The sequence below is a fragment of the Durio zibethinus genome, chromosome 1 (genome assembly GCF_047325235.1).
Source record: "Durio zibethinus cultivar Kanyao isolate XHJ-2024 chromosome 1, ASM4732523v1, whole genome shotgun sequence".
NCBI lineage: Eukaryota > Viridiplantae > Streptophyta > Magnoliopsida > Malvales > Malvaceae > Durio > Durio zibethinus.
In genome coordinates this window covers 4,171,183-4,199,124 of record NC_143162.1, presented here as the reverse complement: position 1 = coordinate 4,199,124, position 27,942 = coordinate 4,171,183, and the positions used below count along the sequence as shown (strand labels likewise).

At 33.9% G+C, this 27,942-nt stretch overlaps 3 protein-coding genes and 1 pseudogene across 12 annotated transcripts; 2 read left to right on the top strand and 2 right to left on the bottom strand.

Annotated features, from left to right (window-relative positions):
• Positions 1-928: 928 nt before the first annotated feature.
• Positions 929-4,777, top strand: LOC111311755 (heat stress transcription factor A-3-like). Of its 9 annotated transcripts, none has more exons than XR_016341569.1 (5): positions 929-1,733; positions 2,572-3,607; positions 4,000-4,110; positions 4,210-4,415; positions 4,585-4,777. XR_016341569.1 is itself a non-coding variant. In XM_089759659.1 (4 exons), the coding sequence occupies exons 1-3, from the start codon at positions 1,383-1,385 to the stop codon at positions 4,074-4,076; spliced, it is 1,464 nt and encodes a 487-aa protein (XP_089615785.1). In that variant the 5' UTR covers positions 929-1,382; the 3' UTR covers positions 4,077-4,110; positions 4,613-4,777. The 9 variants fall into 9 exon arrangements, 7 of the variants coding, with proteins under 7 accessions (XP_089615785.1, XP_089615782.1, XP_089615778.1 ...); XR_016341578.1 differs by having other exon boundaries at positions 930-1,733; positions 4,039-4,110; XM_089759659.1 differs by lacking the exon at positions 4,210-4,415 and having other exon boundaries at positions 4,613-4,777.
• A 156-nt stretch (positions 4,778-4,933) lies between these two features.
• Positions 4,934-7,225, bottom strand: LOC111311756 (ribosome production factor 2 homolog; annotated as a pseudogene). Its single transcript, XR_016341582.1, has 7 exons — positions 7,030-7,225; positions 6,850-6,924; positions 6,563-6,766; positions 5,904-6,148; positions 5,573-5,824; positions 5,423-5,488; positions 4,934-5,323 (listed from the first exon to the last, which is right to left on the bottom strand). The product of XR_016341582.1 is annotated as a ribosome production factor 2 homolog (transcript).
• Positions 7,226-7,415: 190 nt separating this feature from the next.
• Positions 7,416-14,456, top strand: LOC111311754 (polyadenylation and cleavage factor homolog 4). The gene is given in 8 exon segments (XM_089759640.1): positions 7,416-8,153; positions 9,534-9,635; positions 9,932-10,189; positions 10,517-10,639; positions 10,717-11,175; positions 11,578-13,629; positions 13,632-13,659; positions 13,662-14,456. Coding segments are annotated over 8 exon segments (3,465 nt in total). The 5' UTR covers positions 7,416-7,745; the 3' UTR covers positions 13,697-14,456.
• A 572-nt stretch (positions 14,457-15,028) lies between these two features.
• Positions 15,029-15,799, bottom strand: LOC111311757 (putative phytosulfokines 6). The gene is made up of 3 exons (XM_022911431.2): positions 15,586-15,799; positions 15,433-15,491; positions 15,029-15,321 (listed from the first exon to the last, which is right to left on the bottom strand). Exons 1-3 carry the CDS (start codon positions 15,680-15,682, stop codon positions 15,214-15,216), a joined length of 264 nt encoding a protein of 87 aa, XP_022767166.2. The 5' UTR covers positions 15,683-15,799; the 3' UTR covers positions 15,029-15,213.
• Positions 15,800-27,942: the final 12,143 nt, after the last annotated feature.

The following is a 27,942-nucleotide window of genomic DNA, read 5'->3' as shown; positions in this document are numbered from 1 at the left end:
AAGTTACAGTGACTTTTAGATATATTTTTCAAAAAGATAACAATTATTTTATAATTTTTTATTCATATTAAATTTAAAAATAATATAATTTTCTCTCTTAAAATTCTAAAATATAATATGAATTTTTAATTTTAAGACTTTGAGTATCATTAAAAATTTATTATTTTTCTTATAATCAAATTATTCTAAATCAAATATTAAAATTAAATACTCACCATTAGAATATAAAAAAAAATTTATGAATTTTTTTAAACCAAACATCTCCAAAACTTTATTTCTCCCCTGTAAATAAATGCCGACACTTCGTTTCAAATAGAACATACGTCGGGAGGAAAAATTGACATCACGTGGGTTGTTCTTCAATTGATTTTCAATTATTTTGGATCTTTCTTTCAAAAAATATATATCTTTTTGCCAGTTTCAAAGCTATGGTTAGGAAAATAAATTTTCTAGAATGGTGATTTGCCCCATTGCTCTGAAAGGCTTAAAACGAGGGGAAAAGAAAAAAATGGTGAAGAAAGAAAAAAAAGAGGCTGGACCTTTATTTAATACCCGAAAATAAAAACTACCTTTCTTTCAAATTTTTGCTGCCAGGACTGTGACATTTCTATGAACAAAAAAATGAAACAAAACAGGACGTCTCGACCTTTTCATGTCATTTGGAAAAAAAAATTAAAAACAAGTGATTTTCATTTTTCAACGTAACAAAAAAAGAGGAAAATAATTAGTTATTCACAAGCGAAACATCACATGCACAATAAATGAATTTTAAAAGAAACGATTAGTCCAAAATCTCTCTGACAAGACTTCCCCAGCTGTCCCCAAACGAAAAATCCACTTATTTTCATTGGCCCGTTGGACTTAGCTTGGTCACCAAGTATTTTGACCATCCAATATGCCGCCTTCAAATCCTCGCACATTACAGTTTTACCCAAAAGAACGTCTTGAAACCGTTCCAGAGACAGAAAATATCTTGCGCAACAGTGGACCCCAACTACTTCCTTCCGACCAGTTGACCACATAATCGTTTGATCCTTCAAAAATCCAGATGAAGTAACTGCCAGGAAACAACCCCAAACTTAGGTCGGCGCTTCTTCTTTCTCAAATTCTCAATTTTTTTTGCGGTGATTCAATATCATATGGCTTATAGATATTCCACGTATAAATCATCAACGGTTAACTTTACCGTGGCCGTTGAAGAGAAAGGCGAACCTACCCCAGTCACACCGCCTCTAAAGATTTTTCTTATCGTAACAGTTTGTCGGCTTAAACCCTTCAAAACCCCCACCCCCTTCCACCAATTTTTTTTTCACTTCAATTTCTCCTTAAACTGAAACCCAGAACTGATTTTAAAGCCTTTTTTTGACACCTTCAAAAATCAAATGAACCCTGAGGACAAAAAACAGTCTCCGAATTCCCGTTTAAGCCTACCCCAAACGTCGCCTTTCACTTCTCCTTTAATGGAACTGGAAACATTTTCATCAGCACCAGCTGGAACGGAGTTTACTGGAGTGCCTCAGCCTCTGGAAATTCTTCAGGGGAACCCAGTACCGCCTTTTTTGTCTAAAACGTTTGATTTGGTCGACGACACGGGTTTGGATCCGATCATCTCTTGGGGTCCGACGGGAGAGAGCTTCGTGGTTTGGGACCCGGTCGAGTTTTCCAGGCTGATACTTCCCCGGAATTTCAAGCACAATAATTTCTCCAGCTTTGTTCGTCAGCTTAATACTTATGTGGGTATTATTGCAATAACACAGCCTACATAAAACAAAAAAACCGCTAATGTCATTTGATTTTGTAAATATTTCTTTCTCTTTATTTGCTTATTTGTTCGTTTTTATTGTCTGTATTATTGTTTTAAATATTTCTGTTGTTTTTTTTTGTTTTAAGGCATAATCTGTAAATTGAATCCTGTAATTACAGAAGCCAGATTTGTACACTTTATTTGTAACATTGTAAATTATCAAAATGTTCTACAGAATTTTTGTAATCGGAAAAAGGGTTAATTGAGTTCCTTATTTTGATTGTAAGTTCTTTTGAAAATTTTGTATATATAATGCGTATGGATTTGGTGTAAAGGTGAATCGTGGCATTGAGCTGTTCACGTGTTTATGTGTATTGAGATCATATGAAAAATTTATCTATTGACTTGGATGTATGTTAAATGTGTGAATTCTTGTGAGTGTAATTTATGTAGACATTTTTTAAAAGATTGGTAATTGGTTTAGCTTCTTTGAGGTCAGCTTACTTCATTTTGCTGAATCTCTTCTGGATTTGGGAGTTCCATCTTAAGCAGGTAGAAATTTGGGTTCTGTTGCAATATTTGTTAGTTTGCTTATTTTATAAGTACTCACAGTATGTATTTTTCTAACAGTTCTTTTTTTTTTTTTTGAAGAAAGCTGATGTTATGACCAATGATAAACAGATCATCTATATAATGCTATCTGGCACCTTCCATATCTGAAAATTGGCGGCTTCAAATTGACTTGTGTGAAATGTAATGATATTTTGGTTTTCCGAACAATCCTGTTTCCCCTATTCATTTTTGAATCATCTTGTGTATTATTTCAGGGGTTTCGGAAAATTGATACTGATAAGTGGGAATTTGCTAATGAAGCTTTTCAGCGAGGGAAGAGGCATCTTTTGAAGAACATTCAGAGGCGTAAGTCACCTCAATCACAAGAGGTTGGTAACTATTTTGGACCTGAAGCAGGGAGGTCTGGATTGGAAGGTGAAATAGAAAGGTTGAGAAAGGAGAAGAGCATGTTGATGCAGGAAGTAGTGGAACTGCAGCAGCAGCACTGTGGTACTGCTCACCATATGGAAGCAGTTAATCAGAGGCTTCAATCAGCAGAACAAAGGCAGAAGCAAATGGTTTCATTCTTGGCGAAGTTATTTCAGAATCCTGCTTTCTTAGCCCGCCTTAGACAAAAGAAGGAACAGGGAGAAATTGATTCTCCAAGAATGAGGAGGAAGTTTGTCAGGCATCGGCAGCTTGAACTGGTCAATTCAGAAGCACCTGTTGAAGGGCAGATTGTGAAGTACACACCTGATTGGAGAAACATTTCTATATCCTCATCATTCCCAGATTTAAATCCAATTTCTGTTGAACAATCTGCAGATTATCTACCCGAGGGTGTAGCCGGAATTGATTTAGGTGCAGAAGGCTTTCCATTTCAAGTTGGTAATGAAGTAGTTGTATGTGATAAGTCGGCAGCTGCACATGGATTTCTCAGAACCCCAGAGCTGGTGGGAGAAGGTACATCTTGGTTGGGAAGCAAAGATCCCCATTTCAAAGAGAAGAATGTAATGGGCTCAGAACAAGTGGATAATCCAGAGTATTTTGTCCCTTTTCCAGAGGATTTGGTGAAGCAGAAAAGCACCCCAGAGTTCTTATCTCCTATTGGTGAAAGTGTTTCTAAACAAGAGGATATATGGAGCATGGGTTTTGATGGTACTGCTGGTATGTCTAGTTCTAGCAATGAGTTTTGGGGTAATCTTGAAAGCTATGACCTTCCAGAGTTGGGAGTGACTAGTGGGTTATCTGATGTCTGGGATCTTGGTTTCTTGCAAGCAGCAGAAGATTCAGGCACTGATAAATGGCCAGCTGAGGAATCTCCTTTTGATAATCCTAATCCTGAGACTCAAGCTGGACAGCCAGAAGATATTAGGTCTAAGAAGACAGATCCATGAGGGTTCATTTGCTTTGGCAGATGATGCCTTTGAGGATCATAGTTATCTTCAGTTACTAGGATGAAGGGTCTATTGGACAATTGATTTATAAACATATTAATTGAATGCCGGATTTTTTTCTGATATTATTATCAGTACAGGTTTCTTTTTTATATTTGAATTTTGATTGGAAAGCTTGGTAATTTCAATTTTTATATTTGAATTTTGATTGCAAAGCTTGGTAATTTCAATCATAAGTTAACTCTTGTGAATCAATTTTTTTTTCCTGTTGCTGTGCTATATGATGGGTTGCACTTGAAATTGCAGGTTTTCCACTTACTCTACGTTTGAGTTATGAAAATGCAGGTTTCATACATACATTTGGCTTGGTGGCTTATTCTTGATCCTCTATCTGCCAGGATTGGCATTTAATATCCGGTAAGAAATGACATCCTAATTTTTATTTTCCTATTGTTGCATTCTTGTCATTCACTGCATGACTTCAGAACTTGATTGACAATTTCATCATGGGTGCAGGGTTTGCCTCATTTGTTGGCATATCTTCTCTTTTAAACTGATTGTATACGACTGTTAGATAGTATCCTCAATAACATTGTTCGTATGCTACGCATATAATCTAAATATACTTGAACAATTAGGTAAAGAACTCAGCAACCAGAGGAACTAGTGTAATTCTCAAGGAAATTAGATGGATGGCTTATCCTGTATGCTGCTGTGACATTGTGAGTTGTCTGGTATTGGCAGATTGTAAATGTTAGAAAGAATTTAATGTTTTATTACTTTGCTTTGGGCTAATCTATAAGTTGAATCGAGTGCTTCCATTGATGCTTTATCTTGGTATTTGTTTTACGAGTTCACTTCTGTTTAAATCCTCATAGCATATCCCTATAGATGTAGGTTGCTGAGCTTCGTTGAACAGGGTCAGAAGGGTCAAACCGTTGACAGGGGATCTCCAGCAACATTGGCAATTACTACAATTTTCTATATGCTTTTGGTAAATACTACAATATAGAAGGCTATAACCATGGCTCTTCCTCTCCTCTGTACCATGAATTTTCATTTCCTAGTAAATTTTTTTGCCAAATATTTCATTCGCACTTGAAGAATGTTATGCACAATAACAAATACTTGAAATTTAATTGGCTTTGGCAGCTGCAATATTGTTGATATGCAACAGGATTTGAACATTAGGGCTTTTACATGCTTTTTCTCTATTTAAAAATTGGATGGCACATGAGGAAAATATTAAACAGTTTGTTACAGCTTTCTTTTTTTCTTTTCTGTTAAAGAAAATTTAAGGTTGAAATAAATGTAACAATCCAACATTAACACCTAAACAAATTTAATAGGTTATATTGTTGGAACAGAAAAGGGTGAAAATATCAGCTTCTAGCATCTGCTTCATCTGCTCCATTCAATTTCCCTTCGGAAAACTGATAGTCCCAGCGCAAAAATATGGTAGGGAATTACTATAGGATAGGAGAGTTAGCGCAATAGCACGCAAGCAATGGGCTACTCACTCTTTTTCCTTCTGCCTTTTTGAGGCACGCTCATTAGCCTCTTTCTTCCTAGCTTCACGACGCTCTCGTTTCACATATTTGGCTTTGTTAGGTAGAGCCATATCTCCAATCTATAAGCAACAAGTATCATTCAAATGAAAGATAGTTAAAAACTCGGGTAAAAACAAGTGAGATTGACATTTATAATCATAAAAAATGTGTTCTCTTACCTTCTGATCAGGAATGTAGATCTTCCCAATTGTCCCTTGTACTGCATCTGAGCTAACATTTTTGACCTGTGAAGCAACAAAAAAGGTTAATTAACTGAAACACAAACTCATTACAAAGCAGGGTAGAGTTGTTTGGCATATTCACCGTACCTTCTTCTTAGGTTGATCTTTAGCTGTTTTCATAACTTCTTTCCTCAAGCCCTCATTTGGAGGATGATGACGCCGAACCACTAAATCCATGGAAGGGCCTGCTTCTACCAGTTCCATCCTTGGAACTACAGTGCCAGACTTTTTCAACCGCAGGGCACAATGTGTGAGGAATACCCTATTTGAAGATATTGCTGTACATACATAATAAGCATGGTCCAAGTCCAAACCAGCAAGATTTATATTCTCCACAACCTTCATTGATTTCAGATGTCTGTATAAAAATTTCTTTTGAAAAAGAAAAGAAGGAAAATTCTAAAAGCTGCATACAAACCTCTCCTCTCAAAAGATCAAGCAAAACTTCCTTTAGATGTTTCAGCTCATCTACATTTCAAACCCTTTTCCAACAAAAGAAACGAAAGGCTTTGATCCCACCCGTGGAGCTAGCTTCTTGTCATAAGTGAATGATTCAATGGATTTAAAATTTTCGACCCCAACCTCTACAAGATCGTATATATGGTGATTGTACATCCTCCCTATAACAAGATTGTCGGGTCGCTTCTTTGAGTGTGAACCATACTGCAAACACAAGACACATAATAACAAAGATTATTGAGAAAACTGCTAGCATAGAATGCAAGCTAGAATCTAGAAAATTCGCTACAAAAAGCAGGTTTAAACCTAATTAAGCATTCAAGGGCTATCCTAAACAGTAAAATCAACATAAAACAAGGACGGACCTAAAATATATTCTCAAACCTGGCATGTGGTCTGGGTCTTCCAATTGAGAAATGAGAAGCATTGATCGATCAATAGATAAAATACAATGCAGAAACTAAAAAATACGTTCTTTGCTACAAGCCAAATTTATAATTTCACAAGTCAACGCAACATAATAAGTTTATAACAATGCCAACTCAAAAAGAGCAACAACAGTTGAAATCAACAGAAAAACAAAGGCAAAAAACGGAAGCTTCAGGGTTTATTACTCACAACAAAAATGCTGCAATCAGTTTTGAGAGAAAAGAACTCTAAAGAAGTTTCACCCCCACTTTCAAATGGCCTTATATTATCATTCTTCCTTGTAAACCTCACAGCTCCACCTCTCTTTAAATGGTAAATTTCACTCAATACACCATTCAACGTGCTGCTTGTTTTTGTACTTTGTAGTATCAGCGTTTTCTTCCCAGTTTCCACCTGCCAAACACAATTTCAATAAAAACCCATTTTTCTAATATAAATCTTCATTTACAATTTTGAAGAATTTCGTAAAATCTTACGAGCTTTGGAGCTCGTTTTTCTAGTCCCCTTTTAACTCTGCATTTCTTGGGGATCTTAATTTTCATCATGATTGCCTGAAACAACACAAGACACAAATAAAGATAAAAAATTTACTGGTAAATTTTCGTTTTGAAATAAAATTCAAAATAAATAAATAGAGTGAAAGAACTGGTAATTACGGGACAGCAAAGGCGGAAGCAAAGCGATGTGTTGCTGGATACCGAGATGCAATGGTTTTTCTTCCTTGAAGTCAGGGTTTTAGATTTCAGCTGGATGGATGATATGGGCTTAATTTAGGCTTTACTGTTGGATTTGAGCCCAACCTCTAAAATGGGTTTATGTTTTCCCTATTTGTTATTTACACGGGCTAAGCCCAGAATCCACCAGACATTTGTTAGGAGCCAACCAAACAGGGCCATAAAATCGTTGCCTTTTTCCGATCGTCCCCTCCATTACTTAAAGGCCAAAACTCACTAACCATTTTAACCTCCATACTCTCAAAATTTACAATTAACCCTTTACCTCCCTCCTTTCATTTTCTCCGTTGTCGCTCGCTCCCTCTCCCACTTCTTCACTCTCAGAAATCCCCCCATCCAAACAATCCCTAATTCCCTCTCTTTTATTTGCGTATTTCTATCGAAAATTCTTAACTCCTCCTTTATCTTAAGAAATTAGAATTTAAATTTTTTTGTTGTAGATAATTAGCCTTTTAGGGCTTTATATTTTTCCCTCGTTGTACTATAGGCTTTTGCATTTTTAAAAAAAATTTTTCGATTTAGATTTCTTATTGTATTCTTTCAATTTTCCTTTTGGTGTTTTTTGATTTGCTAATTTCTTGTAAATGAAAAAAAGAATGGTTATCGATTTAGGGATTTAGGGTTTTCGAGTTGCTTATATGTTAATCAATATGGAGAATCCGCGTAGACCATTTGATAGATCAAGAGAGCCCGGTTTGAAAAAACCGCGTTTAACCGAAGAACTCGCTCCGAACCCTAACGGTCGACCTTTTCCTCAACGGACGAACCCAGTTGGTCCGGCCTCTGCTTTACGATTCCGGTCCAGTGATTTGGAGACCAATGACTTGAGCCGCGGAGGCGGTGGAGCTTACGAGCCACAACCAGTTTTACATCAGCGGCAGCAACAACAACAACAGCACCAAGAGTTAGTTAGCCAGTACAAGACGGCGTTAGCTGAGCTGACCTTTAACTCGAAGCCGATTATAACTAACTTGACAATAATCGCTGGCGAGAATCTTCACGCCGCCAAGGCGATTGCTGCTACTATCTGCGCCAACATTCTTGAGGTGAACTCAGTTTTAGCTGTGCCTTATGTGTTAAAGCTATTCCTTTATGTTTGAAATTGAATTGTACAGGGAAAAATTATAAGTGTGCTTCTATACTGTCGAAAGAAAGAAAATAGAAAAGAGGAAAAAATGAGTTGGATTGTAAGTGTAAATTGGGATTAATGGATTCCTTTTAGTTTCGATTTTATCCATGTGTGTCTCGATGTGGTTTTGTTAAAATGTTTGCACGGTACTTTTGAGTTCAAATATTATACTCTCGTAACAGGTGATGAGAGTACAATGATGTTGGTCAAGTGGGTGTTCTTTTTTAGCGACAAACGCAGCGTCAGAGATTGTAATGATGTGATGCGATTGCTAGTGCATGTAATTTTAACATAAGGCCATGTTGCCTATAATTTTTTTCGTTTCTTGGATGTCTGTGCTAATCTCTCATGGATCTAATATGGTTCTAGTGGCCCCACAATATGTAAACAGCCAGCTACTGGATTGTAGAGATGATAAACTTTACAGGCATGTCTTGAAATGGAATATAAGGAAAGCCAGTATCTTGTGACATTATCAATTTCATGGAAAATGAATTGTATTGGGTTTGGAATCTTATAAAGCTATTATACCCTTGCAGTTGGGTATTTTTGCTGCAATATGGTTATATGCTCTACTCTTTTCTTCATCTTGATTTCCTTTTTCCTTCTTAAGTGGGTATAGCACTTGTCAAATTACATGTATGATCTCTTGGTAGTAATTCTCTTGTTATATTACTCAAATCACATTTGGATGCTGATATGAGGAAATAGAACTAGAAATGCTAAGGCCTTGGTAAGTGCTTAAGTTGAATTCCCTGTGGCTTCCTGCCCTCTTGGGTTCCCCACTGGCAAATGGTAAAGATCAGCATTCCAAGTCTATTTAAAGTTTATAATGGTGCCTCAGATGTTAATTACATGGACTTCAAAGAACGCATTTTCTGTGATGGAGCTAATTTTCTAAGGGCTGCAACCAGATAGAAAGTCATGAAAAAGGGGAAAAAATGAAATCATAAACAGATATGGCAAAGTCAGATTTTAGTGAAATGGAATTAAAAACTTAAGCTGATGAAGTTAAAAGGCTGGCTATTTTGGGTAGCAGGGATGCATTCCAGAACTTTGTTTACTGTTGAAAATTCTTCATACTGAAACTTTTTATTTTTAATTTTTCTTCATTGTGAGGAAGGTGAAGCTTTGGTTCATTTTACTTTTTCTGTTTGTAATCCTTATTTGTCCCTCACCTTACTTTTTCATTACAGCATTGCTGATATTATGGATAAGGTTATTATTTTGAAGAAGAATTAGTCCAGTAAGTGTTTGCTTCTGTGGTTGAGAGCTGATTAAAAAAATGACTTTGCAGGTTCCCAGTGACCAAAAGCTGCCATCGCTCTATCTTTTAGACAGTATTGTAAAGAATATCGGGAGAGATTATATTAAATATTTTGCTTCCAGATTACCTGAGGTTAGGTTTCATTCTTTTTTGGCTCTGTGGATACTCAACGTGGCATCTGACAAATATCTTGTAATATGCTTATGTTTATTGTCTAAAAAACTGCAGAAGACTGTTATCAGTGAAAAAAATAATATCCTTTAAAAAAAAATACATCCTTGTCAGTTTCCACCTTTATGCGCTCAGGGTCTCAAACTCTTCCAAATGCTGAAAACTTTTCTGTACATTACTTCTGTGTTTTATCTAGATTGAGGTTGATACTCATGTTTCAAGTGTATAATCCTTAACATTTTTACTGCTGGTTTTAGGTGTTCTGCAAAGCATATAGACAAGTTGATCCTCCTGTACATCAGAGTATGCGGCATCTTTTTGGAACATGGAAAGGGGTATTCCCTCTTCAGCCTCTCCAGATGATTGAAAAGGAACTTGGCTTTACTCCTATGATAAATGGTTCATCTTCAGGAACCACAACATCTAGACCTGATCCAATTTCACAGCGTCCACCACATAGCATTCATGTAAATCCAAAGTATCTAGAAAAGCAGCGTCTTCAACAGTCAAGCAGGGTAAATTCTACAATCATCTTTTCCTTTTTTTGGCATGTTATCCATTGGATTTGATTCAGTATATTTCTGAAGCATTTATGGAGGCTGGAGGTTTGGTCATGTTTATAAAGTGAGCACTTTAAATGCTTTTACTCAACTATTTTATTTTTCTTCACCTTTGATGTTTAAGGTTCATATCCCTAATTTCTAGTATCATATCAATGCCACCATTGCCAAATTTTTTCTTCCTGATAATCAACTTCATTAATCTCTCTCTGTGCAAAGTGATAAATTCAGATTTTGCATTGTGTTGGGCTTTTCTATTGATTTGGTTTTAACGTGATGAAGGCAAAAGGTATGGTTAATGATATGACTGGGACTTTGGCCAACTCAAAGGAGGATTCAGAGAGTCCAGATAGAGCAGCCATTACAGCTGGATGGCCATATGGAGATCCTTCTGTTAAAATGAATGTATGTGAAGTGTTTTAAAGTTTGTTGTAATCCGTTTATTACCTTTTCACTTTCTGATTATATTTTAAAGTTATCAGAACATTCAGTGTTCTCATAGACACTTGTTTAACGATCCTGATCGTGAGAACATTGGTGCTACATTTGGTGATTATGACTATGGCTCTGATCTTTCACAGACTCCTGGCATTGGAGTTGGAAGAACTAGTGGGAAACTTACCGATCAAGGGCATGATAGGCCTTGGTATGGAGCTACAAGCAGTATTACTGAGACGACTTCCAGCCAGAGGAATGGTTTCAATATTAAACATGGATCTCAAAATTACTCAGCATCCAAATATGTGAATGCTGATCCTCGTTTACGGGCAACACAAAACATTGCTGGTAGAAGCAGTAGCGGGTTGTCTAGCAGCTGGAAAAACTCTGAGGAAGAAGAATTTATGTGGGAGATGCACTCTAGATTGTCTGAACATGATGCAGCCAACATCTCTAACAACTCTGGAAAAGATCATTGGATTCCTGATGTTTCCGAAAAATTGGTAAGCTTGCAAGAATGAGACTTTGAATTCAATTACAAAATTTTACTGAATATGTTTAGAGAAATCTATTTTCTCAACTTGAAAAAGATAAATTTTGTGAATTTATCTATAATTTAATTTGCTGGAAACATTTACAATATGTATGTTTATACTCTTTAGATTTTTGGTACCTTATATACTGTAGCTTGTGTAAGGTGTAAGACATTAAGATAACTGCAGTCATCAGTATGCTTATGAAAATGTAAATATAATGCATTATTCAAAAACTATTTTAATTGGTCGAGGAACAGTATGGTTGTTTGATTGTTTAAACCTTTTTTTCTAGTTTTCTTTCATTTATTCCTTCTAGGAATTTATTTTCTGGAGTATTTATAATTACCTGTGTTACATTTTCAATGGCAGGATTTTGAAAGTCAGCTCCGCAAAGCTCCAAGTATTCATGATGTGGGGTCAAGGTTTGATACAGAAACCTCTGCTGATTCATTATCCACTGAGCAGAAGGACAAACCTTCTTATGGGCGCCGGATTTCATCTGCATGGCCTTTGCAGGAGTCACATAAAACAGATGGATTGCCTGTTATTAGTTCGAGCCATTCTGAGAGCTATTCTGCCACTATTGGTGGGTTGCCTACTGGTGCAAGTTCTTCCCTGGCCAGGATGGGAATGCGATCACAAATGGGTTCATCCCATTTAGGAACCTCAGGCTTTGGGATTTTGAAAAATGTGGCATCAGGATCCATGAGTACTTTAGGACAGCAGCGAATTCAGTCCCTGGAAACTGCACCAGCACCTGAACAGTCTCCTATGCGCCTGCATTCATCTTCAACTTCATTTCCTGCACACCATCCCCATCAACAGTTACAGAAATTGGTTGAACAAGACTATCCACAAGCTCATTCCCCTCCTCGGACTGATCCAAAACCATCCCAGTTTTCAGGAAAGTTGAATGTTGGGTTTCATAAACACTCTCCTAAGGCTTCATCTGCTTTGATTTCTTCTTTTCAATCTAGCCGTCGGCATTCCCTTTCACAACCACCACAACCAGACTCCATGTTGGCTGAACCTTCTGGTCAGACTCAGAAGCCACTTCCGTCCCAGATCTCCAAAGTAGGAGCAGCCTCAACACCAGGAAATGCTGCAGAGCATACCAATCCGCTTGCTATTGAAACTTCAGAACCTTCAAGTACAAGTAGTCTATTGGCCGCTGTAATGAAGAGTGGAATCCTCTCCAACAATTCCTTTACTGGCAGCCTTCCAAATAAGATTTCTAAAGATTTGGGGCAAATGCCATCACAGCCTTCTCTTCCAAACGAGCCTCCACCTGCTGTTTTTACAACCTCAGGCATGAGGGTTGATACTGCAACTTCATCAGGTTCAGCATCCCACGATGCAATAGCAGCTACTACAAATAGTTATCGGGGAAAGGTAGAACAGCTACCACTGCCTCCTGTGCTACCATCTTCGACTCTTGTAAGTAATGCCCTATTGGAAGCTTCAGATGCAGAAAGCAAGGCTTCAATTCCAATATCCAACCTTTTGAGCTCATTAGTTGCAAAAGGTTTAATATCTGCATCAAAGAAGGATGCTCTATCTCTCCCATCTCTTCTGATTCCTACTCAAATGCAGACGAATAGCCCAGGAATGGAGAAGCCAACTGAATCACTGAACAAGAGCTTGGACATTTCTACCAGTAGTCCTTTGCCAGCTTCTTCCATTCCTAGTTCATCTGATGCTCCTCGTTCCTCCACCATGGATGAGGTTTCATTTTCCAAACCTGCTACAGAAAGTTCAGTTGCCTCACATCAGTCTGGCCCAATGGAAGTAGAAAACCTCATAGGATTAGAGTTCAGGCCAGATGTAATCAGAGAATTTCATTCATCTGTGATCAGTGGATTGTTGGATGACCTTCCACATTGTTGCAGCTTATGTGGTCTTCGACTTAAGCTTCAGGAACGGCTTGATAGACACTTAGAGTGGCATGCCATGAAAAAGACTGAAGCAGAAGGTTCTGATAGGGCATTGAGGGGATGGTATGCAAGGTCAGATGACTGGATTGCTGGAAAGCCAGGGCAATTGGTATTTGAATCTATTGGTTCTGTGAACCAGTTGGAAAAGACAACAGAAAAGACTGAGCTTATGGTTCCTGCCGATGAAAATCAATATGCATGCATGTTATGTGGTGAGCTATTTGAAGATTATTTTAGCCAGGACAGGGGCGAATGGATGTTTAAGGGAGCAGTGTGCTTGACTATACCATCAAAGGATGGTGAGGTAGAAAATACAGACAAGAGTGAAGCCACCGGTCCCATTGTGCATGCAAATTGTATGTCAGAAGGTTCAGTTCATGACTTGGGACTGGCTGGTGGTATTAAAATGGTAAGGTCCTTTGTCTTTGAATATGTTTACCATTCTTTTGAACTAGTTAACTTGTTTCTGCTCTATTTGCATTTATTCTCCCAATGTTTTGTTACCTGATCATCACTCTCACTTCTTGTTAGGAAAAGGAAGAATAATGCTTTAAGGTGAAAAATTGAGCCATCACTTGCTGTGCCATTAGTTGATCCTGATGAAAGAATCCAGGTTTACCTTTTCTATAGCTTAATGTCTAAAGGCCCTTGTATGCTAATTTGTTGGCCCTTGGAAAGGTGCTGAGAGTGTCTACTAGTTGTCTTCCTGCTCTCATTTTTCCCTTTTGTTTTTTTTTTCTTCTTTTCAAAGGTCATGGCCTGATAGAAGTTCATATAAATACCAGATAGTTTTTGCCTTACTTTTCTTCACTAATGCCTTTAATATGCTGCGTTATATTCTGTTTTTTGACTTTGCTGGAGCTGATTTGAAATATTGGTAAAGGATAAGGCAGAGAAGGCCATGTCTATTCAGCTTCAAAATTGGCAATTGGAGAGAGCCTGTTTATCATTGAATGTAATGAAGTCTTAAAAAGAAAAATGCAAGAAGAAGAAGAAGGAACAGATTTTTTTTCTTGTTTATTATTCTTCCATCTTCTCCTCTGGTCTTTTCTTGCCTCCCTTTTTGGAGAGATGTGGTTTTTGACTTTGTTAGTTGTTCTCTAGTTGCAGTACTATAGAGAACATGGTTTTCTGTTCAGCGGACAAAATTTAGGAATCTGGTGGCTGCTTCTTATTAGGGTCCCCATCATCTTTCTTTTTTCTTTTTGTTTTTGCGAGCTTCCGCCTATGTATCCTGCTACTAAAAACACTTCAACTTTACAGTTTTCTTTGTTTATTATTGATGATTATATCCACCATGATTACATTTCGGTATGACTTTGCTTGCTGGTTACTTGGTGTAATAATAGAAGACCAGGATATTAGACTGTATTGTTGTTAGAGAAGCTCTTCAAGAAAACAAGAGCTTCACTAGTTAGGATTTTTGTTTTGTTTTTTTTTTTGGTGTTATCGTCATCAAAACAAAAGCATTGTCGACTATATTGCTAAATTTTGACAGACGTTCTTCCCATCACTCAACTGATGAGGTCATGAACCGCAACATCTCAATTATTATTGCAATTCGTTGATATGCATTTTGTGTTTGAGGATCATCATTATCATCTTCCTTGCTTTTACACCATCAACTAATATCAAATTCCGTCACATAATAAAATTCTGTTGGCTTCGGTTAATAATCTAGGAAACTAATATCTGATTATACTTGCACGCTTGAAAGTTGAAAGTACAACAAAGAATCTGCCAGCCTTTCCTCCAACTTCCAACTAGGATCTGTTTTCAACGAATAATTATTATATACTTTCCTTTTGATTCATTTATTTTTATACCTATTCACTTAAATTCAACAAGCGTACTTGAAAGTGGAAACACGCGAAATATTAATCATGTGTAGTTAATAGTATGGTTTTTATCACACAATAGTAGTAGTTACATTCTTTTATGTGTTTTTGGCCTTTGGGTAATACTAGTTACATATAACTTCATAAGTATAAATATTTTTTCGCTTGATTGAGCATAAAAAAAAAGGTACATACTGCATATACTATATTATTCCATTGTATGGATCATTATTCTAAGGCTTATGATGTTGAGTGTATATGTAATCCAGATGAGCATCTGCAATTATCCTTCTTTTCAGACATTCTTCATCTTTCTCATAGCACTCTTCTGATCCCATCAACTGCACCACAACAAAAACACACACACAAAATCAAGTTAGCCCATATGAATAAGAACTAAGAAAAACAACAGAGCTTAAACTGAAAAAAAAAAAAAAAGATGAAATTCTTACATTTGAGAAATCTTCTGTTGCATCTGTCAACACACCAGCTTGAATCATCCCGTTTGCACCTGTTTACAATTTGACTCATCATTTAGACCAGACCATGAAGGAGAAAAGAGAAAAGAAGTCTAAAAAAAGGTGCAAAAGGGCTTGGTCAATAACCTTGCTTCCGTGGCTGCAGACGTGCAGACGTAGAGAAGGTGCAAAGAAGAAAAGCTAAGAGCAGAAGAGTGATAAACCCAACAATCTTTTCCTTCATTGCTTTCAATTCTCCAATTCCTCTACTCCTATTTTGTTTTTTCTTCTTTGTTTAAAGACAGAACTTGAGAGAGAGAGAGAGAGAGAGAGAGAGGGGAAATAGTGTGAAGCAGAGTGGCGCAAGGCTAAGTGTGTATAAATAGCAGCAGATGCAGAGATACTTGAGTCACATGTAGATCCTTAACACGGCAGTTGCAACTCTCAACAGAGTTAGTGGACCCCTTCCTCTTTTTAATTTGCTTCTATGTTCTTTCTTGTTCTCTCTTTAAACCCTATTTGTAAATGAATAAACAAAACGTCTTTGTTTATATGCACACTAAAAAAAAAAATAAAAAACATATCAAAGTTATATCATTATCTTATGTATCAACATGGTAGTTTCATAGGGTATTTTTGTACATGACATTCATCTATTTAATCATAAATAAAAAAGTATTAAATTAATATAGTATTTAGTTTAATGGACATACATGACATGCATCTATAAATTCATTTTGTAAAGTTTTGAATTTCATCTACAATTAATATATAAGGTCTCATTGAGACACCTGTGTAGTTAGAATATTTGATAAAAAAATTATTAAAAATAAATAAAAAAATTACAAGTGTTATGATTTGAAATTTAAATTTATTAAAAATATTTTTTAAAAGTGATCAAATTAATTAATTGAATTAAATTTTATATAATTAGAATTTAATATTATTTTGAAAATATCAAATCAATCTTAAAATGAATTAATATGATAAAATTTATGAAATAAAAAATTATTTCATAATCTAATATCACATTTTCTAAAAAATAATTAATATATAGGATAAATGAGTTTAAAGGTATGAAAATTTTGGAACGTCAGCTTAAAAATTCGCCTAAAAATGCTCTCTCAACAAAGTAGGGGCATAGCTAGGGACAAGAATGGCTAGTGGTCCCCTCCAAAAAATTTTAACACCCTTAAATGTATAATACTTATTTTTCGTAAAATTTATTATTTGACCCTTTTCTTATTATCTGACCTTCCTTCTCTGACAATGCATCATCATGTGAAAATACCCTAAAAAAAGTGTTATCATGCGGGAATGAGTTGAGGACTAGAGGAAGAGCACCAAAGGTCACGGAACTGTAAGTGGTGGGGAATGGGGACCCAATTGTCCAAAAATCAAAGTTGTGAACAAACTCAACAAGAAGACCAAGAAGAAATTATAAAAGGACATTGGAAACCCCGATGCACCACTCCACCTCCATGCACGTTATTTTCTAAAGCATGAAGAAATTTTTGGGGCTCAATTGTTTTAAAACACGTAGTCAATTACAGTGCCATTTTTTGTGTGGAAAATTAAAAAGGGTGTAAAAAAAAAAAAAAATCTTAGCAGAGAGTCAACAAGTCCATCTGTGTACTACGATTCTACCCCATTATTTGGCCGACAGCTATTTCCCATTTGTACTATGTTTTCACACTTTCCTTGAGTTACACGCACGTGATAACGTTTTACTGCTACTTTTTCAGGCTTAATCTTTTAGATTAAATTAATAATTTAGTTCTTCCTCAGAATACAACAATTTCATTTTTCGTTTAACATTGTATCCATTACCATAACCATAACTATATTACTGCTTGTTCAATCCTCTTTGCTTTGACGTCGAGCAGGGCTATTTCTGGTAAAATAGATACTGAATTTGAAAAGATCATTGGGGTAAAAGTTTGAGAGTTTTTTGTGTTTTTTGACCACTAGTGACTACCGACAACGATTACCGACGGTGATTCAAACAGTAGTCGGCACGACGACATGGATGCTGATGATCGAACACCGACAGAACCCCTGAAGCTTTCTCTGGAGCTCTGAAATTTTTTTTTTGGGCAGAAAGATTAAAATGAGCTTAAAAAAAAAGTGAGTTTTATATAGAAAGCTAAAGCCTCAAAATGACATCATTTTAGGTCAAGGAAGATCCGTGTGTGGACTTGAATTCGACCAAAAATCTATGCAAATCGACCTAATGAACCACTTCAGCTAACCTTCAACTGGTCCAGACAAACCACCAGTGAATCGGTTTGAGCCCGTTTGAATCGCTGAACTACTGAACCAATCGTCGATTGAACCAACGTTGATCAGACCGTTAATTGATCCGGTTCAAGTTTTTTTTTTATTATTTTATTATTTTTTATTTTTTTATCTGTTATTATTTTTGTTATTTTGAGTTTTATTTTTAATATTCATGCCTGATAATTTTTTTAAATTTGTTAAAATAAATATTTGATTGTTTTTAATAATGATTAAATGAAAACAACTAGGATAATAACTAAAAAAATATATTAAAAATGCTTTAAAAAATAATAATAAATAATAATAATAATAATAGAATAACAAATTTTTTTATTTTTTTTACCTAGATGTTGGAGGGAATAAAAAAAAAATAATTTCGCCTAGATGTTGGAAAATTATATAAAAAATTTTGAAAAGTAATAATAATAATAATAATTGATAATAATAACAATAAATTTTCATAAAAAAATATATGAAAAATTTTAATTAATTTTTGAAAAATCATAAAAAATCAAACTTACTCTGAAAGTCGACCTAAATGTTGGAGATTTTTAAAGATGTTCACGTTTTGAAATTTAAAAAATTAAAACCAAAACGTAAAATTTTAAGACCCTAAAAATTTAAAACCCTAAAATCCAAACCCCAAAACCTTTGAAACCTAAACCTAAAATTTTAAAACTCTAAGAGCAAAAGCTTAAACCTAAAAACTCGAAACCTTAACCTTAAAATCCAAAATCCTAAACCATAAAATCCAAAACTTTAAAACCCAAAATTCTAAGAACCCCAATTTGGTACAAAATCCCGAATCATTGCCCGAAAGTCACCAAGTCTTAAAACTTTAACCTAAACCTATACTCAAAACCATTTCAAAACTTTAAGGATATGTGCAAAAGTCTCAAGTGAAGTAATTTATTCTCGAATGCCGCATAGATGATGAGGTATTTAAAGAAATCTTATTCAATTAAGTTTTTCTCATGAGCTCTTAATTCACTTTAACAATGGGGTCAATAATTAATAATAAAAGTATACTAATAAAATGAGATCTTAAATATAAATAGTTGAACCTAAGCTCGACCTAGATGTTGGAGAGTCAAAGTGGTCTTATTATATTTAAGAATCTATTTTTTAAATTTCATTTCACCATCATATATAACATTCGTTGGCATGCACATATCTATTTACTATTGTTTGCATTTGCTTTTGCGTATTTATGCCTTTAATTTTTATTCATTATCTAATAGTTTCATCATTTATTTTTTCACGTAAATTTTTTACTTTAAAAACATGAATTTATGAAAAAAAAATAAAAATAACATTTCGAAAAAAATAATTCTTAGTACTCTACCTATATATTGGAGAGTCATCAACAATTATCTTCTACAAAGAACATTATTTTCATTTTAATAAATATTGTATTAAATCTCAAGCGAAAAGAGTTACTTTGAATTCTGTCTAGATGTTGGATAATTTTAAGATAATTCTATAACTTAGAAATTTTCTCGAAACTTCTAAATAAGGAATTTTGATAAAATTAATTTAAAAAAAATAAAAAGGAATTTATAGTATTAAATTTCAAACCGAAACTATTTCATCCAATATCGAAAATAGTCTATGATTAAATGGTACCAATTTATGGGCATTGTGGGGGTGCTAACTTCTCTACAAGTAACCGACTCCCAGACCTAACGTGATTTTTGTAGACCAAAATTTATCTTTTTGATAAACTTTAAATTTGTTTTTATACTTTTATTAAAAAGATAAACTTTTAAGTGGCCAATTACACCTTAAAAAAGATTGGTGGTGACTCATCTTATTTTTTATCGATTTTAAAATTCTTTACGTTTGACGGTCTCAAAACCGTTATGACAGCTTGACGACTCCACTAGGGGTTATTTTAAAGTTAGGCCAAAATTTTAATTATGCGCTATTGACAATGGTTGGATTTAATTGATTTTCTTTGATATTTAATTTAATTCTTTTATTTTATTTTTTAAAAATATAAAAGTTAATAAATAAAATAAATTACATGTTAGTTACTATTTTATTTTGATTCTGTGTTTATGATTTATTTATGTTATTTTGATTAATACAGTACTTTGCACACACTTTGCATATTCACTCACATGCTTAAGCTCTAGACCCAAGCTTTATTCCTTTTAGGAGGAAGTGAAATAGCTATGTTCTCGTGAGGTGATAATCTCATCATTTGCTAGCGAAATACTTTCACTTAGATTGAACAATTCCATTAGTAGCCCATAATGAGTGAGGAACGGGGAACCTTACTAGTCTATAATAAACGATGATGTGAGAAATAGTTTGAGAACCTTTAGAAGTATAAATCCTAACCCAGCACATTGTGAGCCATAGAAAGCTTGCCTAGGGTAGAGCATTGCTGACCTTTTTATAGAAATCACCTAAAAATATATTAAAATTTGAAAAATGAATAATAAAAGAAAAGCATTTTCTTTTAAAAAATAAATTTTCTCTTAACATGTAGTTCATTCATTTGGTAATTGTCCAAATTTTACATTTTCATAAAATATTTTAGAATAAAATAATTTTTTTTAGCATTATCCAGCAAGCAAAAAAAAAAAAACAAAAAAAAAGATTTTTTAAAAAAATAAAGATTTTCTTAAATTCTTTGTTTATTGGCCAAATAAAAATTAATTTTCAAGTCCTAGTTATTTTATTTTTCCTTCTCAAAAAATTTTTTTTTTTTCATATTTTGTTTCATCTTTCACATTCTATACATCATAATAAATAATACATGCATCTCATCCCATGTGCATCATAATAAGATAATATGAGCATTTCATCCCATTCGTATTAATAGATAGTCTGTGCATCCCATCTTATGTAGGTAATGCGCACATTCTATTTCATTACCTATTTAAAGGTAGTGTCAGTTTTACTAGGTTGGTATAACACAAGCATTACATTCCTTGTAAAAATATAACGTGCCTTTGATATGTTCATGCATTCTATAAAAATATGTTGCATTAGTCATAGGTATACATTTTATCATTCATGTATGTCATTGTATTTTATGCATATGGATTCATGAAAACTAGGGTCTTATAGAACATATATTGCATTTCATATCCCACCATCCCTGCAACATAACATAATATTACATTTCTTGCACACACATTCATGGTTGACGAAAAGTTTTATTCAATGTCTTGTACATATAAAAATTCATTGTTTTAGGCATATATACATTTCATGACATTTATTAGTCATCATATTCATAAACATATTGTGTGTGTCATATAAGTTAGAAATTATTTTTGTGGCATTCATTCAATAAGGGTAGTAATCTAGAATTTTTGGTTTAACTCCCGAAATAAAATGTCCGTCTTGCTGAAAATTAGAGTGACAAAAATGGGAGATCAATTGAAAGCAAGGATTAGTGCTTTGGAGTTGAATTAAGAGAAATTATGGATCGAGCTTCGTGAGATGAAACAATAGATGGCTCAATTGATAGAAATGGTTAAAGGTAGTGGTGAAGTTGAGTTTGTTCCCCTTCAAGGATTGTTATCACTTTCGATTCCATCAAATCAAGATCAATTGGCTTCTATTAGTTCTAGTACTTTTTTCGAGCATACTAAGGCATTGGGTGATTTAAACAGTGACCAAAGTTTGGGCAAAATTAAGAGAGGAAGGGGTGAACTAGCCACGTAAATGATTGAGCTTAAAAGTTTGATTTCTAAGAATGAGTCATTTGATTTCAAATAACCTTCAACAAGCATCCAAATTCCAAACTCGTACCTAAATTCTTCTTATGACTACTTCCAACCTCATTTTCAAGCATCTAGGATTAGGCCTTTAAAATTCATGCAACCTCTTAGAATTTCACACTTGAATCCACGTCTACCATCTTATGTTTCACAATCACTTGTTCAACATGCTATCTCATCATTATTTTTTCAACCCAATCTTCGTTTCAACCTAATCTTCGACCCAAAGTTTATCAATCCACTTCGAGACCAACTATACTACCATCTTTTCAGCAACACAGACCAACCATAGCACAGAAAAACTCTGCAACACCAAAGAAAAAACTTTATTGATCCAATACCTATGCCTTACACAGAGTTATACTCATTACTTTTAAAAAACTACCTCATTGCCCCTATCTTTACTAAACCCCGTAAACCATCTTTTTTCGAATGGTATGACCTTATTGCTTGATGTGAATATCATTTTGGCATCATGGGCTATTCTCTAAAAAATTGCATGACTTTGAAACATAAGGTGCAAGGACTGATGAAAGCTGGATATCTGGGTTTTGATGTTAAAATGAAGCCAGTTATCCATAAAAACCCTTTATTGGTCTATGTTGAGATAGCAAGCAATGCTCCAGGCAACAATAAGGTTGGCTATGATGATGAATAAAATGTAAAAGTTTTTAAAGAAAAATGTTATCCTTTCCAGCAATTATAGTCAACTATTTTTGGATTTCTTAGGCGAGACGAAGAGGAGTGAAAGTAGGTCTAGCACTTTTAGCCCTAGCCATAGAATGGTTTATGATTTATAAACTTGATACTTTTGAGAATGAATGGACACTTTTTTTTACCTAAATTTTTATGAATTGATGCCTATATACATTTTTAATATTTGTATGTCTAAAGAAGCCTGTGAAAAGTGATGGTTGTGAGTATGTCTTCACCAAACTTTTGAGGTGGAAGAAATGTCTGCAAGAGGAAATTTGAGTTTGTCTTTAACAATAATAAAATTTGACTTGCACGTCATGCATTATCTATTTGAATTCATTATTTTTCATGCTAGCTAAAGACAAAGAATGATGATTGTGAATATGCTTTTGTTAAAAAGTCAAAAGATTTTTTATAACAAAATTCATGTCATGCATTTCTAACTTCTGGTAATTAATAAAATGTTCAAGGATAACTATCCTAAAAAATGAGATCAATTAAGTTTATGCACTTATAATACTCAAGCCGATACCAGAATCATAAAAAATGAAGATGCAAGTTAGATAGACAGAGTAAAAAAAATATAAAAAAAGTTTAGAGAAATAGTTATGGGAATGCAACAGAACATGGACAAACAGTTGGCAAGATTAAAACAAATGTTAGTAGAGTTGACAAAAAAAAAGGAATTGTTGAAACACACAAGACAATGGAAGAAACAACTGTTGAGACACCATTGTATCCAGCTGGGTTCACATATGTTCAAGACCCCCTTATGCCGCAAGCATCTCTAGCAATTCATCAACCTTATACTAATATTTATGCCAAGTTACCCCCAGTTCAGACGAATGTCAATCTCGAGCCTACTCGTTACGACTCAATTACCGTGCCTAATGTGGATGATCTTAAAAGATTAAAGAAATTGAAAATGGTGTCAGATCTATTAAAAGATATAGTGATAAAGGATAAATATGATTTGTTAGAAGAGAGACTAAAAGTAGTTGAAGGCCATGATATATATGGGAGTGTTGACACTAGTGAGCTTACTCTAGTGCCTGATCTTATTATTTCAGCAAAGTTTAAAGCCCTAAATTTTGAGAAGTATGATGGAACAAAATGTCTTTTAACATATATCACCATGTACTATCGAAAGATGATAGCTCACACCCATGATGATAAGTTATTGATCCATTACTTTTAAGATAGTCTCACTAGGTCTGCGATAATATGGTATACTTAGATCGAAATAAGATTTACTCTTAAAATGACTTAGCTAGGCCTTCCTAGCATAATATAAGCATGTTGAAGATATAGTGCTAGATAAGATGTCCCTGCAAAATGTAAAGAAAAGGTAAACTGAAACTTTCAAAGAACATACACACAGATGAAGAGACATAGCCGCCCAAATCCAACCACCCTTGTCAAAAAAAAAATTGTTATGTTTGTCAATTATTTGAATACTCCCTATTATGAAAGAATGATCGAAAATATCTCCAAAAACTTTTCTGACATGGTGATTTTTGGTGAGATTATAGAAAGTGCAATAAAAAATGTAAAATTAAGTTAAAATATGCAACAGATGTTGAAAAGGGTAGTACATCAAAAAATAATGAAAGAAAAGTACAAACAGTCACAATGAAAAAGCATCTACCCAATAGCTTCATCCCGTAAAATTCATATCATTTTCATCAACCTTATCACCCTGTCACAGGTAATATCTCTCATAACCCATATCATTGCCAATTGAGCCAGCATTTTAGCTTTTCAATAAATTCTCATCTTCAAATGACTATTCATGATCTTATTCCTACATTTGAACCCACTACTCGATCAACAAAGAATCGAAAGAGACCAAAGAATGATTAAAAGAAATTACTCATCTTTATTTCTCACATTTTGCCTTTACTAATAAAAGGTCAGTATCTCACTCCTATGCCTTCAAAAATAACACGAAATCCATCAACAAAGAGTTATGATCTTAATAGCAAGTGTGATTATCATATGAGGGCAATCGGTCACTCAACTGAAAAATACAGATAGTTGAAAGAAAACGTTAAAGATCTTATCAAGAGTGGTATTCTGACTCCAAAGGTGATAGAATAATGGAAATTGACTCCATCCAATTACCAAATGTGAGGAGTTGAGATGAAAAAAGAGGTCTTAAGTTCTAAAAAATAAAGATAAGATGATTTTTTTTTTGAATTTGTTCATTGTTTATGTATGACATGTGCATGGTGTCCCCAAGAGTTATCTAACTTATTTTGAAAAAATTATTTACTTTGGATCTCTTTTTTGAAGTTTTTTTCTTAATGCATTTGTTTAAATAAAATGTCCCATATAAGTAACTTTTAAGAAAAAAATAAAAAAAAAAGGAAAAAAATAAAAAAAGTTTTCTTTTGTAATAAAGATGAAAGGATTCTTAAAAGAAATGGTGATTACTATTAAGAAAAAGCTCATCAAATGCCTTCACCTCCGTTCGAATACTTTTATATCCCTAATCAATCAAATGATTTGACTCATTAACCATAACTTTTTAGGGAATCAGAGTTTGAATTGTGACATAAAACTTTTTTTTGGGCAAAAAACAAAAGAGGTTAATTTTGAAAGTTCATTTTAAAAATCAGATACTCTTTCAAATTTTCAATTGGTAATTCAATGTGTATCAAAATTTTACTATGACCGTAGACATAAAAATGCTTGGACTTTTTCTTTTAAGTAACCTTTATTTCATATCTTAAGACACATTAATTAGAAAAAAAAATAGAATCTCTTTCTGCCTAAGACAAGTTGTTTCATATCTTTATACCTTTTCTTTTTCTTTCACTGAGAAAATGCCAGAAAAAAATTTTAGAGCTTGAAGAGCCTTTTTGAACTATGCAATTGATCATATACGAGTTGATTGTCATTAGAACCTTGAATGAAAAACAAGATTGGGCATCACAAAAAAAGGCAAAAAAAAGTAAAAAGATAAAAGATAAAAACAAAAAAAAAATAAAAAGACATCTTCAATGATTTGCTCTTTTAACCAATTGATCATGTTTGAAATGATGAATGACCATCTTTCTCTATCCTTCTCATATATAAAAATTATCCACTTGCTATCCATTTGAGCCTATTAAATTTTTTTTGTTCTAAAATGAATCCTGGCCAAAGATCATTTTTTACATTGAGGGGTAAAATAAAGATACCTTCAAGAGACCAACTTCAATGAAAGTGCTTGATATTGAAAGCATATAACATGCCCTTCGAAGAGGAGAGTCTAAGGCAAAAAGTGAATAAAGCTTCAATTGAAATTCAAGAGAGTAAACAGTTAAAAATGAAGTTAGGTGTCTTCGACAAAAAAAAAACATGCACCTTGGGGATAAAAATCTGAAGCTTCAATTAGAATCCCAAAAAAAAAGAGAGAAAAGAGAAAACATGTACCTTGAAAATGAGAATTTATGGTAAAAAAAAAAGGTGAATAAAGTTGTTAAAATTAAAGCCAGATGTTTCAAAACAAAAAAGAAAAGAAAAGAAAAAAAAGAAAAGCCAGAGAATGCTCTTCAGGATCCTTGGCCTAATTACCGTGAATAACATATATTTTTTAGCCTATTTATCCATTCTTTCATAACCTTAAACCTTGGCCTACATTGCATATCCTGAAAAATCAATTCTGATCAAATGTGAATACTTGGATTGAAAAGCAATGTCCTTGAAGATTTGTACATACTTGTTGGTATTTGGCAAGATTTAACGAAGTTTTTCATTGATAAAAAATATAGCTCTAAGGTGAAAACCTCAAAATGACAGTTTAGAGCTAAAGTCATTCTTGAGGCCCCAAATTAAATTTTAGAGTTCTAAGGTTCTATCTAGAATAAAAAAATTCTTGATGCAAAACCTTTTGAAAGATCAATACACATTGAAGATTTTACATTTCATAAAAAAAATAAAAAGGAAAACCAACTTTTTTCTCTTTCTAAATGTTGTTCAGAAAGTAATGGCTAATTTTGACACACATTAAAGTATCATATTTTCAATAAGAGAAAAGTGTTTTAGAAAATTATCTCTTTCATGAGCCTAAGAGAAATTTTTAAACCTTTATCGAGCTTTCCATGAGATATGCCCATCACTGAAAAGAATTGAATTGTCAACTACCTTCCATCCACAAGTATTTCAAATAGTAATCATCAATTTTCAAGAAATTTATAAGTCTTGAGTTTTAAATTTTCTCATTGATTGCAAAGATACTTTATGTAAGACAATATTTTTATCGCTTTTTAAAACTTTAGAGATTAATTGAGCATTTTGTACAAAATACTGAAATCATTTTTTGGTGAAAATTAAACATTGAAAATTTGAATAGAGATCTTTTATAAAAAAAAAAGAGGGCAAAAAGAGTCTTTGCATTTGCATCGCTTGCATAATGAGAAAGACATTTGACTTGCGAATAAAAAAATAGAAAAAAAGAGATATTCGTAGTTGCATCACTTGCCTGTGCATCACTAAAGGGACATTTGCATTTGCATCACTTGCATCTGCATCACAAGAAAGACATTCGCATTTGCATCACTTGCATTTACACTTGTAAAAGACATTTGCATTCGCACCATAAGAAAAATTTACATTTGTATCATAGCATCTACATCCTAAGAAAAGGTATTTGTTGGGGCATTTATATGAAATTAACATTGTCATTGTCAAATATATTTGCATCAAGCATTCATATTCTTGCATTTGTATTGACATTTGTATTCACATCGACATTTCCATTAGCATCATTTGATGAGAATAGACATTGTATTTATCAACTATGATTGGGGAAAAGCCATTTTTAATTTTCAATGTTTTAAAGTTTCAAAGCCTTTATTTAAGAAGAACCATTTTGAATCAAGATTTTAAAGCCTCTGTTTAAGAGGAACCTTCTTTAAACAAGACCTTTAGAGTCTTAAAAACCTCTGATCATGTAAGAGCTATGTTAAAAAATATTCTTAAATTTTCAAAGTTCCATTACCTCTGACTGGGAAGGCATTCAAAGATTTTGAAATTTCTTAGACTTCTGGGCAAACGATTTTTAGATTTTTAAAGTTTCATGTCCTCTGATTAGAGGAGTATTTAAAGATTTCATAATATCTAAGGCCTCCAGGCATAATTTTGATTCGTGATGTTATCCCGATCGATTCTTTAATTTTAACTTGCGATGTTGTTCCAATCAATTTTGTAAAACCTTCGAGCATGATTTCTAAGACCTCTGGGCATAATCTTTAAGACCTCTGGACATAATTTTGATTCACGGTGTTATCTCAATCGATTCTTTATTTTTTTGACTTGCGTTATTGTCACGATCGATTCTGTAAGACCTTCAGGCATAATTTCGATTCGCAATATTATCTCGATTGATTCTTTATTTTTCAACTTGCAATGTTATCCCAATCGATTCTGTAAGACCTTCGGGCATAATTTTTATTTGCGATATTATCCCAATTGATTATTTTCTTTTCAACTTGCGATGTTGTCTCAGTCGATTCTGTAAGACCTTCGGGCATGATTTTTAGGACCTCTAAGCATAATTTTGATTCACGATGTTATCCTAATCGATTCTTTAATATTGACCTAGGATGTTGTCCCAGTCGATTCTGTAAGACCTCTGGGTATAATTTTGATTCGCGGTGTTATATCGATCGACTTTTTAATTTTGACTTGCGATGTTATACCAATCGATTTTGTAAGACCTCCGGGTATAATTTTTAAGACCTCTAGGCATAATCTTTAAGACTTCTGGGCATCATTTCGATTCACAATGTTATCCTGATTG